The following is a 14315-nucleotide window of genomic DNA, read 5'->3' as shown; positions in this document are numbered from 1 at the left end:
CAGCGCATCGCACTGTGACATCACTTGCTCTAAGCAGACGGGAACCTACAGAGGTCTGCCAGCCTGTACGTGGGGGGTGTCAAGATTTGCTCTGTCAGGAGAGCAAAAGGGGGCTGTGTCTGTTTTGCTGCACGAGGACAGGGTGCAACATGCACTCTTTTATTATCGTTAGTGCTTTTCATTGGTGAAGTCCAGTGCGGAAAAACCAAAGCCCGTTTCCTGTTCACCCTGTCTTCAATTTGGCATGATCAGTACCCTTCAAATCGTCATTGTTTCCAAATCTGGCTGCTAAATCGAATTTATAAAAGTCTGAGATGTATATAAGCACAGATTTAAAACTGTGTTAATTTTGCAGAATGTCTGCATAACTGGTGAAAGCTTTCTTCAGTTATCTGACAGAACTTAAAATGTTTTAAAGTGAAAACAATTTTTGTTTCCATGTAGGTAAGTATATTTTTTCTTACATCGTTAAACAATATTTTCCTCAAAAATAATTCTGATTCATCCAGTTCACTAACAGGATGATTCTCTGTGAATGTGAAACTATCCAGTAGCTTGTTATATCCTTACTGGTCAATCTGAAGCCTTTGTGTCTATTAATTACTTATTATTCAAGCTGTGCTCTGAAGACATGGATATTACACAATTGGCTGCCTTTTTTCAGTATACTCTGTAAATGTGCTACAAACAAATTATCTTCTCGAAGGCTTTGTAAAGAGGAGAAGAGGGTAGTCAGTATACCAACTTCACAGGTGTGGGACTAAGAGTGTGACTTTAAAAACATCATTGATTTATTGGTTGTTCAGCTTGAGGTGTTTAGGTCCTGATTCTTTTCCAGAGGACCTAACTTTGTGCAGCAGTTTATATATAGCTATATATATTATAGCCTCAATCTTTACATTGACTTTACATTGGCACAGCTGCAGCTGTGAATGTTCAGCAATTCCTCAAATACAGCCCCAAGTTTTTTAAATTGAGCTCCTAGAAAATGAAACTGCGACCCATCATTTCTCCTTTTGCAGTTCCATCCCTCATTCATTTAATTTCTTTGAACTTTTGCAATGAAACGTGGCCAATGACCATACGGGCAACAGCCTCATTTGCTCTGCAGTTCCAGTTTATGCTTTTGTCTGGGGTTGTCCCATATGCTGAATGTAGCAAGAATCCTGTAAAAAAAAAAAGTGTACTTTTTTTTTTAATTGCATGGGGTTTTTTATTTAAAGAATGTACCATAAATTTTATTCATGCAGGGGCTGAATTAGGATTTCCTGGATAACTTTAATTCTAGCATTTCCATATCTTTCCAGTACTTGACTTTATAAAATCAATAATGTTCTCTTATAAGAAAAAAATTGATGGCTAATTTTCAGCTCTATGTATATAGGGAAATGAAAATTTTAAGAAATTATTCTTGAAGATATTAGTGCATTTTCTTTTCTTAACTCTTTTCACAGATTTGTAACAAACCAACTATTATTCCTGAAATATGTATCCATGGCAAGTAGATTGGTGCTTGTGAGATTTGTAAACCTTTTAAAGCTCCATTTGCTGGAATTAGCTCAGGAAAGTCTTGCTTGTTCTATATTTATATTTATACAGAATATGACAGTTTGTTTAAGTCAAAATTTTATTAGTGTAAAGAAGGCTACAGAACTGATTTTGTCAGTGTATTTTAGTGTCCTGCAAAAGACTGCATCTTGTGCCATAGAGACCTTCAGAAATGGTAAATAGAGAGGAGATTCTAGCTATTGTTTTCATTCCTTTGCATCCTTGTTTGAAGTAATTTCAAATCAAGACCATATTATTTTGCTTTCTTTGTATTATACTTTTACATACAAAAACACTTAAGGATTTCTCATGAAAAATTCTTTTTGTTATACAATTGTTTTAATTTCAGAATATTTTATGTAAGAGCTGAGTTAAGATTTTTATACACAATATTAAGAAGCCTTCAAATCATTAAACAGATGTTTATTACTGCATTATTAGGGTAATGAGTAGAACATGATTTGGGGGAACAAAATAGAGGTCTTTTGAATCATCCATGTTTTGTTCATAAATCATCTGGTGTCACAAATTTTCCGAGGAACATTAATCAGTTTAATAGAAACTGATTTTTCTTGCTTTTCAGAAAGCCCCCTCAGTCCCCACCCCCTTGCAAACCAACCTGATGTGGAGGAGGTTACACACACTTGTATTTTTGTATTACCTTTTGTTTAAGATGTTTTTAGTCCCCAAAACTTTTACTAATATTTTCATAGTCATTGTATGGAATTTCTGCCTCGTTAAATGATACAGTACTTATTTGGCATTGCACTTGATAGGAGAAGATGAAATGACATAAATGCTTATTTGTGCTACCAAATAATTTCTTGAGTTGAGATGGGATCCCCTGCTTGCTTCAGCTTGGTATGAGAATCCGGGAGAGCTGTGCAATGTTAAGAGAAAATCAAATCTGTCCCCATGTCTTTAATAAGATGAGTCCAGTGAGTGGGTTTAGTATGTAGCTGGACACAGGCTGACATGCAGTCTACAACTTCTTGAGCTACTAGGGAAATTCATTTGTAAAAGAAAGATGCTACATGTCCAGAGGCCATACGATACACGATTTGTTCCAGAGCAGTTTAACAAAGAAAGATTTAAAGATTAAATTCTCAATAGTTTGTTTGAGTAATAATGAGAAGAATGTCACTTCAACTCACAAGTGTTTGAAAAGAGTGGATACCAAAGATGAAAGTGAATTGTTTAGGGTTATAAAAGGGCTATAACAAGGAATGGATGTATGAGATTAAGAGAAAGAGTAATTAGGCCAAATGTTGGGAGAAATTTTAAATCTATGTAAGACTAAGTAGACTTTGATGGAGCTATGCTGATGAGTTCTAGCTAAGAAATTGGCTCAGTCTGTTCTTCTTTTCCACTCTGAGAAAAAAAAAAAGATCTTCTAGAGCTGGTCAATACAGAAATATGTGAAGATGTGGAAGCAAAGAAAAATACTGAAGATCTTTGAGATCTGCTTCCATTAACACAACTTTCTTCTTTTGCAAAATAACAAATATTGCAAATCCTATTGATTTTGTTACTTTGCTGATACATAGTAAGTGACAAGAAAATAAGTGTATCATTCTCCTTTATTATGTCAGTTTATGTAATCTCTTGACTAGGGATTGCAAGCAAATTGTGTTCCCCTTTTCCTGACTATCCCTGATTGCTGTTGTGTAAGGTCCGAGACTCTCTCTTGCCAATATTATATTTTCACTTGGGAAGCAGAGGTGTACATACTTAGGGAATAAGTGATTACATATAATGTACAGTATACTATCATTGTAATGCAAATAAGGCAATAATGTGTACTTCAATGAATACAGCCAATCTAATAGTAAAATATAGCTCATGATGGAAGGGAAACTTTAAGTGGAGGAATGAAATGTACCTGTAATTTTGACAGACTCAAAAGATATTTCTCTTCTACTAATATGCCAAAACATTGCATCCAAGGGATTACACTGACATTTGAGAAAGATGGTTTTGACATACATAGTGTATCGTCTAGTGCAGTGTTCAAGAAATTAACATTTTCCTGAAGTAATCATATACAATTAAGTGACCAAATAGTTCTGAGGCAATACAACTGTATTTCACACGAACTAAATATATTTCTTCACACTGATCCTGCATGTTTTAGTTGAGCAGTCATTAGCATGTTTATAATGGTTCTAATTTAGCACAACATTTTCTGAATTTTATCCTTGAGTCATTTACAAATTGTTCATATTGAGTAAACAAAGGAAACAGATTGCATTTTATACTTAGTAATTTATCTGAAAGAAGAGGGGAGGGTTAATTGTCTGAAAGTTTTGCTCTGTTTGGGGAAGTGATTCTAGTCTTGCATTGCTTGGCACACAATGCCTTTTTCCCTCTGTTCTGGGGAAAAAAAAAAAAAAAAAGAATGGAGGAGTGAGTAAAATGAAAAATTAGGAGCAGGACAAGATTTGCCACTCCCAAAGGGGAGTGTGGAGCAGAATTGGAGCTGGCACGAGATTATCTAAAACAGTTGGTGCATTCCTTAATGATCAAGTGCTTGAGAAGTCCAGCTCTCTCTCACAGAGCATCTGTGTTGATGTTTATATCTGTGCCCTGCTGTATGGGAAAAGCATGCTTTCTCTTGTTGCTTTTCTAAAAATAGTGTGGCATATAGCATTGTATGAGTTATTTTAAGAGAACAAAAACATTTGCAAGGTTAAAGGTTCTGCTTTTTAATAAATAAATAAAAATAAGGTCAGAACTGTATCTTGGGTTATTCTTTCCATGAAATTCAAACTCCTTTTTATCTAGAGTTTTGCACTGAGCAGAATGCATTCTGCTCAGTACAAATGCTCTTTGCACTAGAGAACTCCTGTTGAAACAAGCCATTTTAGGTGGAATTGGTACAAGCTGCAGACTCTCTACAGTTTTTCCCACTAGCCGCATCATAGAAAGCAGGTCTGGAAATCACCCCCAGTTAAATTCCAGTGTTTCTGTTTAGAATGTCTGTTGTTTCATGCAAGATCTAGACCATTCAAGTAGTGCAAATGAATTCAGAGGAAAACCAGAACATTTTAATGCCTAATTATTTTTAGTGAGCTTGGAGAGTTTTAATTAAAAGTTAAGAGAGCTCTCCAAGCTCTTACCGTTCTAATTTTATCATATTGTGGAAATCTTGTCACTGTGAAAAAATGTACAGCAGTTGGCAGATTTACTTGGTTCCCTGTCCTAAACAAAACTGTGATGTTAGGTAGTCAGATCTCAGTCGCATTTCCATTATTGCTCTTGCAAGAAAACATCTACTGTGAGCTGACTGCCTTTTGCATGTAATTGTATTTGGGAAGGCTTCTTTGCCCTTTTTTTGTTTTTTCTTTTTTCCTTTTTTGGCTTTACAGTACTGCCTACAGGATGCACAGGTTGAATCAGAACCAAGTTCTAATTCATGATCAGAAATGTGCTAGGTGTTCAACAAAACCCTCGTGAGATATGCAGTCTGTGCCAGAAACGTCACAGCCTCAATAGCCAAGGCAGACAAAGAGGTGGTTAGAAACGAGTCAATATGAGAGGAGGGAGTAAGCCACTGGCCAGGATTACTTGTTAACAGCTCCTTGGCTCCTTAACAGCCGGAGCAAGATATAGAATTTAGGAGTGGTTTTTTTCTGTAATTTGCAGTAAATGTAGCAAAAGGAATTAGCAGGTTTTCCTGTCCTAAATGTCATGTTGCTCATTTTTGTGTTGTGATTGTATTTTTGTGTTGTGATTGTATTTTTGTTTTTCAAAAACTTGGCTTTTGAAAGCTTATTAAATCAAGAAAATCTGGAAAAGTTGGCCAAAGAAATCAGTTCACTGGCTAACAACACGTCTGAAATGCCTTATATTTTAATTTTCTGTTAGACCACGACAATTAATTACTGTACGAGGACAGTATGGAAATTGAGAAGGATGAGATGAGATTCCCCTGACCTGCCTCTCCACTGACAGCAAGATTGAAGTCAAGCTGCGTATAAGCAAGAGACAGTGGCAGTACATTGCAACTGTGGATGTTAAGCCTTCAGGCTGATTTTTGATTAGTTTTGTATTGTTACTGTCTTCTTTTCTTTTATTTAAAGTTTATTGAAACAGGAAAGGATAATTTGTGTTTGAAAGAAGAAAAAAGTAACTATGGCAACAAAGAATCTATTTTAGTAACATTACACAAACTTTACATCCTTGGATAAAAAAGAATAGATAGTACCATCCAGCAGTTAAGTTTCTGATAGTTATGGTTAAATTATATTTTTATTTCCCATAATCATGAATGTAAAAGTAAAGTCCTTAATTTAATTTTGAATTGTTAGAAGATTATAAAATTGTGTTATTTCAAAGTGAATTAAATTAACCTTTTGCCTTTCCCTTTGATACCAAAATGTTAGAGTTTGCATATAATTTTAAAATACATAATATAAAGCGTGAAAATTAGGAAATATTTTTACGATATAGATCTATGCTAGGTGGTTCTTTACCTCAAGGAAATCTGATGGGCAGTGAACTCACAAAAGGCATGTAAGCAAGCTGTTGTCACGCACTCAGAGACGGATCGGTTAACCAAAGGTCCCAACACCGGTATATTAAAACTCATCACTGGATTTAAAAACATATACTTAATTTTCTGAATAATTCACATTTTTTATGAAAGGATCTAATAATAGCACCGATGGACCTGGCATTTTAGTTTAATTGTAAGTAACAGACACTGACTAGGGTAAATCTAAATTATGCTTGACTTTTATTCAGGAATATTTGTAGAGTACTGATTTTATTTAGATTTTTCTACATTTCTAAATTTTTATTTAGATTTCTAGATTTAGATTTTAATATTCTATGAAGAATACTGAAACAAACCTTCCTCTTTCAGATGCATGACGGGTTGTGTTGTTATTATTATTACTTTAGAGGTCAGGTCCTTAGCTCTACCCACTTGAGAAAAGCACATTTGCACTTGAGGCATGGGGTGAGATACGCAAAGGTACAATAGGGAGCAGGGCAACCAAATGGTAGCCACTGTAATGTTTATTTACAGCTTATTTGGCTTTGGGGGGAAAAAAGCAGGTCTTCTGTAGTAGGTCGTCTGTACTGAGAGTAGCTTAGTGAATATAGAACATTAGAGATGGAGGAACTTGCATATTGTTATGTAGTCCCAAAGCCTGCAAAAATACAATCTTTTTATGTTTAGCAATATCTACTAAATTGTAATGGGGTATAACTACAGACTATAGTTCTGAAATAGAGACAAAGATGTCACTATTTCTGTAGTATTGCTCTTCTAAAATGTAGGAAAGAAGTTTATCCTCCTCCTACTGAGAATCTGATCATGTTTTAGAACAGTTTCTCTTGTAGTATGCCTTATTTCTCTTCTAATTCCTCTACCTTGTCTTTCCCAGTGCCTCTTTCCTTGAGATGTAACAGTTCAGATGCATGTAGAAATGTCACCTACACTTTTGATTGAATTATATTTCTGTATTGTTTATGAACTTGCTATGCATTTGCAATCATTATTAATAAATCAATGGCTTTTGTCTTCTGTCACAAAGTAATGTATGTATTCAAAAAGAATTGTATGCAAAACAAGTCATGTTTTAGAACTCATATCATTAATAATTATCAGTTTGCAGTATTGTTACAACATGTTTTCAGGGAAGCTTATTATAAAAGAAATAACAAGGCACTGCACAGTAGCAAGAATAAGACAGTTCAGTTGATCACTGGTATAGGTGTTATAAATATGCCAGTCTGTACTATAGTGTTTTATTAAGTCTCAAAAAGTCAAAGCTGATTTGAAATAATAATGTCTGACAGTCAGTGCTTTGAAGTTTTGCTGCTGCACTCTCACATTTAGGCTTTCTTTTATCTATGACTTTACCATAAAACCCCAAAACACACACACGGCATGAACGCCTTTTTTTTTTCATATCTGTATTTCAAAGAAAGTAATAGGAGGCTACTTCAGTGAATTAAAAGGGGAAAAAAAAGGAACAACCTCCCCAAATCGATGAGGATAGGTGCAGGCCACTGTAAGGTCATACAGTATTCACGTAAGCTATAGCTGGGGTTGGTAACTTGTTGAAGACTGTAAAAGTGAAATTTAAAAAAAGAGAAAAAAAGGGAATAATAAGGAAGAGACAAGAGGCAAAAGCTATCCTTGATAGGAACAAGATGACTTTCATTCAGTCAGAAGAACTTGAGAGCTTGGCTGTGATAGCTAACACACTTGTTCTTCATCACCGGTCGTGCAACAAAGAGCTGGATTCCATCCATTCCATGACTGATTGATTACCCAATGGACAAATGTTAATTCTTTTCATCAATGCTTTGTCATTGTGGAGAGATCCTTTTCATCTAACACCTAGGCTTTTTTTTCTCAGCTTTTTTTTTTCCCCCCTGCTTATTTATCTTTTAACATCCTCTTCTTATTCACCTTTGCAAAACTGTCATGTCTAACAAGATTCTCACAGTACTTTAAACTCCTTTAGTCTACAATTAAAATTGCTAACAAAGTATGTAATAAACCGTGATATTAAATAATACTCAATGATTTCATTTAGTCATCTCAGTCTAATTATACTTAACCTGTTTGCTGTCCTTGAAAGAAAATTTTTCCTAGTTCACAGGAGAAGAATATAAAGGATGAGAACCTGTGTGTTGTTAATATAATAAATTGCTCCTGTGCAACTTCATGAGTTTGATCTTACATGTGCCAGTACAAAATATGCTACTTTGCGGCATAAACCCAACTGTGGTTTATAAAGTCAGTGAGAAGAGCTAAAAATGTATAAATGCTAATTTCTTTCTTGCTTCCTTTATAATTGTCTTTAACAAGAATACCCCTGAATTTTGAAAATGTCGGGATCCGCAAGGTTTTGGAATGGTTCTGAAGCAGAGCCTCAGTGCAGGGAGAGTGATGCAGTGCAGATGTGAATTCGGGCTTCTTCAATGTTCAGTGCCGGATTCTGAGTCGATGTTTTGTTTCTATAATGAATCAAATCAGAAAATGAATCAATATGGATGAAGACATTTTACTCATGTCAGAAGATATCTTTGTAGATTTTATATGTATGTAAAAATTAATTTTCAGTACAGAAAGAAGAAAAGATGCCTTTCTGATTCACAAACATTTTCAAAATATGTGTTTGTGAACACAGAATACAGAACTTGAAGGGAGACATGCCTTTCAAGTATAAGCCTTTATATTTAGTTTCCTGCCTAATGCGGAGGACCTCCAGAGAGCTTTAACACATATCATTATTTTAAATTCTAAATATGATGCAATTAAACCTGCTAACTGAAAATTTACAGCAATTTCAAAAGAGCTATTTCCACAATATTATAAAAAAGCTTATTAAAAGGCTCATTGTGTGTTTTCGTAATCTTCCCAGTAACAAAGTACAGTAGCTATAGTGTGGCCAGATCTATAACATAGAGTTTGAATGAGATAGGGGTGTTTAAAGAAATGTTTCTTAAGGAATTTTTCAGTCATTTATAGAGATAAAAATTGTAACTAGCAATGTGATTATATCAAAAAGAAGGCACACAGCTAGACCTTTTTTCCATTCCAGTTCCTTCTCAGTCTGTCTTTAAAAATGTGGGGTTTGCCCTTATGTAATGTAAGAAAGAACACTACGGACAGTGTTCTTAAGAACAGTAAGAGAAGAAATAAAGCAAGTGCTTTTGAGGAAAGTATTTTATCAACTCCTGTGATATTCTAATTGTTTCTTTTTTAAAAATGTAAATGTTTTTCCTTCTTTCTATGAACTGAGGAAAATATCCTAGTTAAAAAGCAGTAGAATACATAACCTATAGCAAACATAAAATAAAACTCTAAAGCTCTTTTTTTTTCAGGGATGAGGGGTCTGAAATTTTGGCAGGGGAGAAACACAGAAACATCTTTTTAAACTAATGATGATATCACAAAAAAGGACAAATTATAATGTTCTATTGATAATTGATGGTTATTTCTTGATTCTTCTATTATCAGGCCAGAACTCATAAAAGTAATAAGTGCCTGTTATTGTAAAAAGTAAATTGTTATTATATAAGAAGTATTTTAACACTGCCTATTGCAACGTACAGCTCCTTAATTTTGTCTCTTTCATAGAAAGATGTCATTAGTAAATAAATTAGCTTTTCTACTGAAATATTACTTCAAAAACATTTACGAGCTGTCTTGTCTTTCCATGGAAGCTTGCACGGTAAAAACATGTTGCAGTTAAAACCTGATCTTTGTTCTTTTGGTAGTTACAGTTTGGTTGGCTTTCAACTGGTTTTGATTTTGTTTGTTTGTTTGTTTGTTTCTTTGTTTGCTTCAAATGAGTGATGTGAATCTGAATTCTTAGGCTGAAACTACTTGCACCCTAAAATGTGATTGGCCATATGACCTTTTTCTTCCTTAAGCTTCCCCTTAAACCTTTAACTCCTCCTTTTGTGACCTCTTTGAATGCTTCTCCTCCCTCTGAGCATTTTTAGAATCCTCTGAGGTGGAACAAACTGTTACCTGTTGCATTGATGCGATCTGTGTTGCCGTTCTTAATCTGGGCTTTTTGCTTTTGTTTTCACTTGTGTGAGTGCTTCTGGTGGGACTGCTGACATGAGAATTTGAGCCATGATTTGGCCTTAGTCTGCCAGTAATTTAGCAGAAGATACGTTAGGCTGAATTCCGCCTTCTTGTACACCCCAGCGTTAATTCTTAAATGACTGGAGTGGGATCAGTGCAAATGTTGTCAAAATTTGGAACATTATTAGTTATTTAGCAATCATTGTGTAAATTGATCTCCTCCTAACACAAACGGCAGCTTGCTATGAGAGTTTCTAACAAGCTAAGGTGCATGCCTATTCCCAGTGTATGCACTAAGAAACAACGTGCTCGGCACCACCCAGAGGGATATGCGGTCTCATAACGAAGGCTCTTTGCAAAGACTCATTTTAGAAATAGAGTTGCATTTAAATAATGTTTTTGATATCTTGCTAAACTGGGCCTAAGGGTTTCCAAGGAGTTTAGCGTAGACATGGTTGATGAGTCTGTCTACCAATGAAAGTAAATGCACAATGTTTAACGGGGATTCTGTTGTTACTGACTGGGAAGGGAAAATAAGTGTTCAATTGTGTGTAAAATTTTCTTGATAATTGTTTATAAATCTGAATTGTGGTTCTTAAAGTCATAAAACTCTGGATCACAACATCATCCATAAGAATTCCTGTCTTAAAAATCACCTTTTGTAAATTATCTGGAAGGTTATGTATAATTTAGACTCCAGAGCCAATTAGTTTAATTTAGAAACGGAAAAAACCTTTAGATTTTATTGAAGTCTGTCACGCTCAATATCAAATATTCTAGTGGAATTGGGGACTGATTATATGAAACTTACTAAGGCCAGTCTCCTACTTTCTCCTAAGTGTAATGACTTCAGTGACAGTTTTGCCTACGGAAGGCCTCCCAGATTGGGGCAAAGATTTGAAATGTATTCTGAACTTCAAATTATGAAAGCATATCTTCTAATCATTGCATGTTGTTTATAGTGTACTGAGAAAATTTCTGATACTGTGAACATCCAATATGTAGAGAGCTTTTATGAATTCCATGGAGACATTATATGAATAACTTTTGCATTGACATGGGTATAAAAATGGGTTTCAGATGTCACTGTGTGCCAAATTTCCAAAAAGCTTCTAAATCTTCATGTATAATTTCAAGTGTACAATCATTCTCAAATGAAAAAGACAGAATTTGTATATACATTGGCAATCTATGCATGTAAATTGGCAGTTAGCATGCATAAATCCTGAACGAAGTTTTTCTTTCAATTAGACCCTTGTTAAATCCATAGTAACTCCATTAACCTCGGTGGAATTACTTTGGATTTAAAATGCAGTTAAATGAGAACTCTGTTTGGCTACAAGTTCATTTCCCTTTGAAACTATGGTCCAACTAGAACAGGGAGAACAGTTTTAAAATGAAAGTGGCACCTGTTTTCCTGATGTGTGAGAATATATTTGATCATTCTTCTTTTTTTTCTTTCTTTTTTTTTTTTTTTTAAATAGATTCATCCTGCATGGAAAAGCTACTTTCTAAAGACTGGAAGGAGAAGATGGAAAAATTAAATACAAGTGATCTCCTTGGAGAAATTAAAGGTATCTCACTAGATCAACTTTTAAATGTTTGCATATATTTTAAAAATGGGATCGAGGATTTTTTAGAGTTCAGAAAAAATAATAGAAATAACAATCATAACTAGAGGGTGCTTTCCTCTTTCCAGTCAACTCACCCTGTTTTTTAATGTTTATCTTTGAGATGATGGATGCGTCTGCCAAGTGAATAAATTAGAGTATGTCACAATCAGTTATAAGCAGTATCAAGGATGTTATCACAAACACCGGGTTAGTTACATTAGTTCATTGACATTAGCTATGTATCTCTGTGACCAGAGGAAGAGGAAGAAACGTCTTGAAAACATGGTATTGTTTCTTCCCAGTTGCATAAACTATATGTAGAAGCTGCTTTCAGGTTATAGAAGGGGGTAATTGTGTGATTACTGTTCTAAATCTTTGATTCAAAATTGGGGGGAGGGGGGGAAGTTTATTTATATTCATGCTATTCCTGCTGAGAAAGAGCAGCTCTGGATGAAATTCGGGACCTACTGAAATCAGTGCAAGTTTTATTGCATATATAGACAGTACTTTCCAGTATTTCCAAGATGTGTTGAACCAGCAATCTAGTAAAAGTGGAATTCTCTTGACAATTAAGTACTATGTAGAAAACTTGAAGTGTTTTTCCCTACCCATCAGTTCTTCCATGGATTTTCTTAGTGAGAAGAAATTCAGTGTTATTGATTAAGCAACAAATTAAAAAGGTGGTTTTTTGTGCTGTGAGAAGGGGTCATAAAGGCAAGTTTGAGGAGTACACAAGGTACCTAAGGTTTATTTCTCTTCTGGTATAATTTTATTAAATAACAACTACAAATATGTGGAAACAAAGAATCATGTACATCATATTAATAAATCTTTACTAGTGTAAAAAAAAAAAAGAAAGATACTATTTGATGAAAGTTGATGCTTAGGGTTTTACATTTCCACCAGGGAAACTTAAGATAGTTCATTTTTTTAATTATACAAACAGATGAAAGATTAGCCCTTTTTAATAAGTCAGTTATAATTGGTTCCTTCAGCTGATTCAGGACCAAAATCTGTTGGATTCTCCTGTTGGATTTTTTTGGTGGAATTATGACAACGTGTACATATTAGGCAGGTAAGAAGTCAGTGTAATGTCAGTGGTAGAAATATAGTATGCAGTTTTACAGGAACATGTTAAAATTGACTGTAATAAAATCCAACAAAATTATGTCTTGAAATCACATTCTATTTAAAGCTGTATTGTCTCTTAACAGTGTGGAAAACATTGAATGCTAGTTTGTCCATTAATTGCACAATATAGCTACTTAGTCTTTAAATAGAAACTACTTGAATGCTATTAGTGAATCAAAATTAAAAGAGGTGGGATCTCTAACGATGCAGAATAATGTTCTTTATTCTTTTATATGGCACAAAAAGCTTTTTCATGAGCTTTCATTTATAAAAAACCAAAGTTTGTTTTTCTGGATTTATGTTATTCCTATTTTCTGAGTATATATATTCACTGCAGAGTGAACGGGTAGGGTTCTTGCTCCTAACCCTTTTCTCATCTATGTACAAAGCATTCTCACTGAGATTTGCAATAATTTTCAACTCGCTCAACTACCTTTTCTGGGGGGATAGCCTATTAGCTGTATAAAAAGGATCACCTGATTAGGCTCACTGGATTGATGTGTTGCCAGTCAGTCAGTTAGTTTCCACAGCTCACTTCCTGTGTCTTATCCCTAGAAACCTATCCTTAAGTGGTCTTAATGGCTGCAGTATTCCTCTCCGCTACTAGTTGACTTCCAGCAAGATGTAGTACTGAACCTTTGCTACTGCAACTGCATTTAACATTTTTCATGAACAGGCAAAAATACAAAAAAGCATACACACAAGCATGGAAGATAAATGATGGTTGCTGTTATGTTGTGCTTTACACTTACAGTATTCAAACCTCTTGACAAAGACATTAGTTGTCATTTTACGGAAGAAGAAAACAAGGTGCAGAGTTACATATCAGGAGTAGTGGCAGGTCTGAAGTAGGACTCCTTTCCTTTGGGCTCCCAAGCCAGTGGCCTAGCCACTGTCTCCAGGCTGGCTAGCTCCTAGCTGATAAAATCGCTCTCAACCTAATAGCCTGGTATTAACTCATATTAGCATTTGTGTGCCTTAAATCATCTCAGAAAGAAAAAAAACAACCCAACAATCTAGCCCAGGGCAGCATGAAAACCAGATTACAAGAAGGAAATAAAGCAAAGTAGGGGAACCAGAGAGAATTTTTAATCTGCCAAAGAAGCATACTTTAAAAAAAATATTTTCAGTGTTCAAGGTGGTAGATTTCCAAATCACGACGTTCATTTTCATAGAGCTGAATGAATTTCCAGTTAGGTAACTGGCAGGGCATGCTGAGGTCTGAAAGAACTACTTTTGAAAATGTGTCATCTTTGGGAGTCAAATATCTTTCAATCTATCAATCAAATATCTTTTTCCTTAATTTCCATTAGATTCTAAATCAATGTATTGAACTGGCTGATATTTTGGCTTTTGTGCAGACTTTCTGCTCCTATTACTGAAGAGCCTAACTTAAAGACATGAAGCGATGCAGTAAAAATAAATAAATGAGGTCATTAGGGAAAAAATCTTGATTATAAGAA

General features: G+C 34.8%; 1 protein-coding gene across 10 annotated transcripts in view; it reads left to right on the top strand.

The window, feature by feature from the left end:
• Nucleotides 1–14315, top strand: part of SOX6 (SRY-box transcription factor 6) — a 379444-nt gene that overhangs the window by 189080 nt on the left and 176049 nt on the right. For all 10 annotated transcript variants that reach the window (XM_075502220.1, XM_075502218.1, XM_075502219.1 and 7 more), the window contains one exon: nucleotides 11593–11682. In XM_075502220.1, coding sequence (XP_075358335.1) covers nucleotides 11593–11682 — 90 coding nt within the window. The remainder of the gene's footprint in view (nucleotides 1–11592; nucleotides 11683–14315) is intronic.

Source organism: Mycteria americana, chromosome 5 (assembly GCF_035582795.1).
Source record: "Mycteria americana isolate JAX WOST 10 ecotype Jacksonville Zoo and Gardens chromosome 5, USCA_MyAme_1.0, whole genome shotgun sequence".
NCBI lineage: Eukaryota > Metazoa > Chordata > Aves > Ciconiiformes > Ciconiidae > Mycteria > Mycteria americana.
Note: the sequence above shows the minus strand (reverse complement) of the source record. Positions and strands in the feature narration are given on the sequence as shown.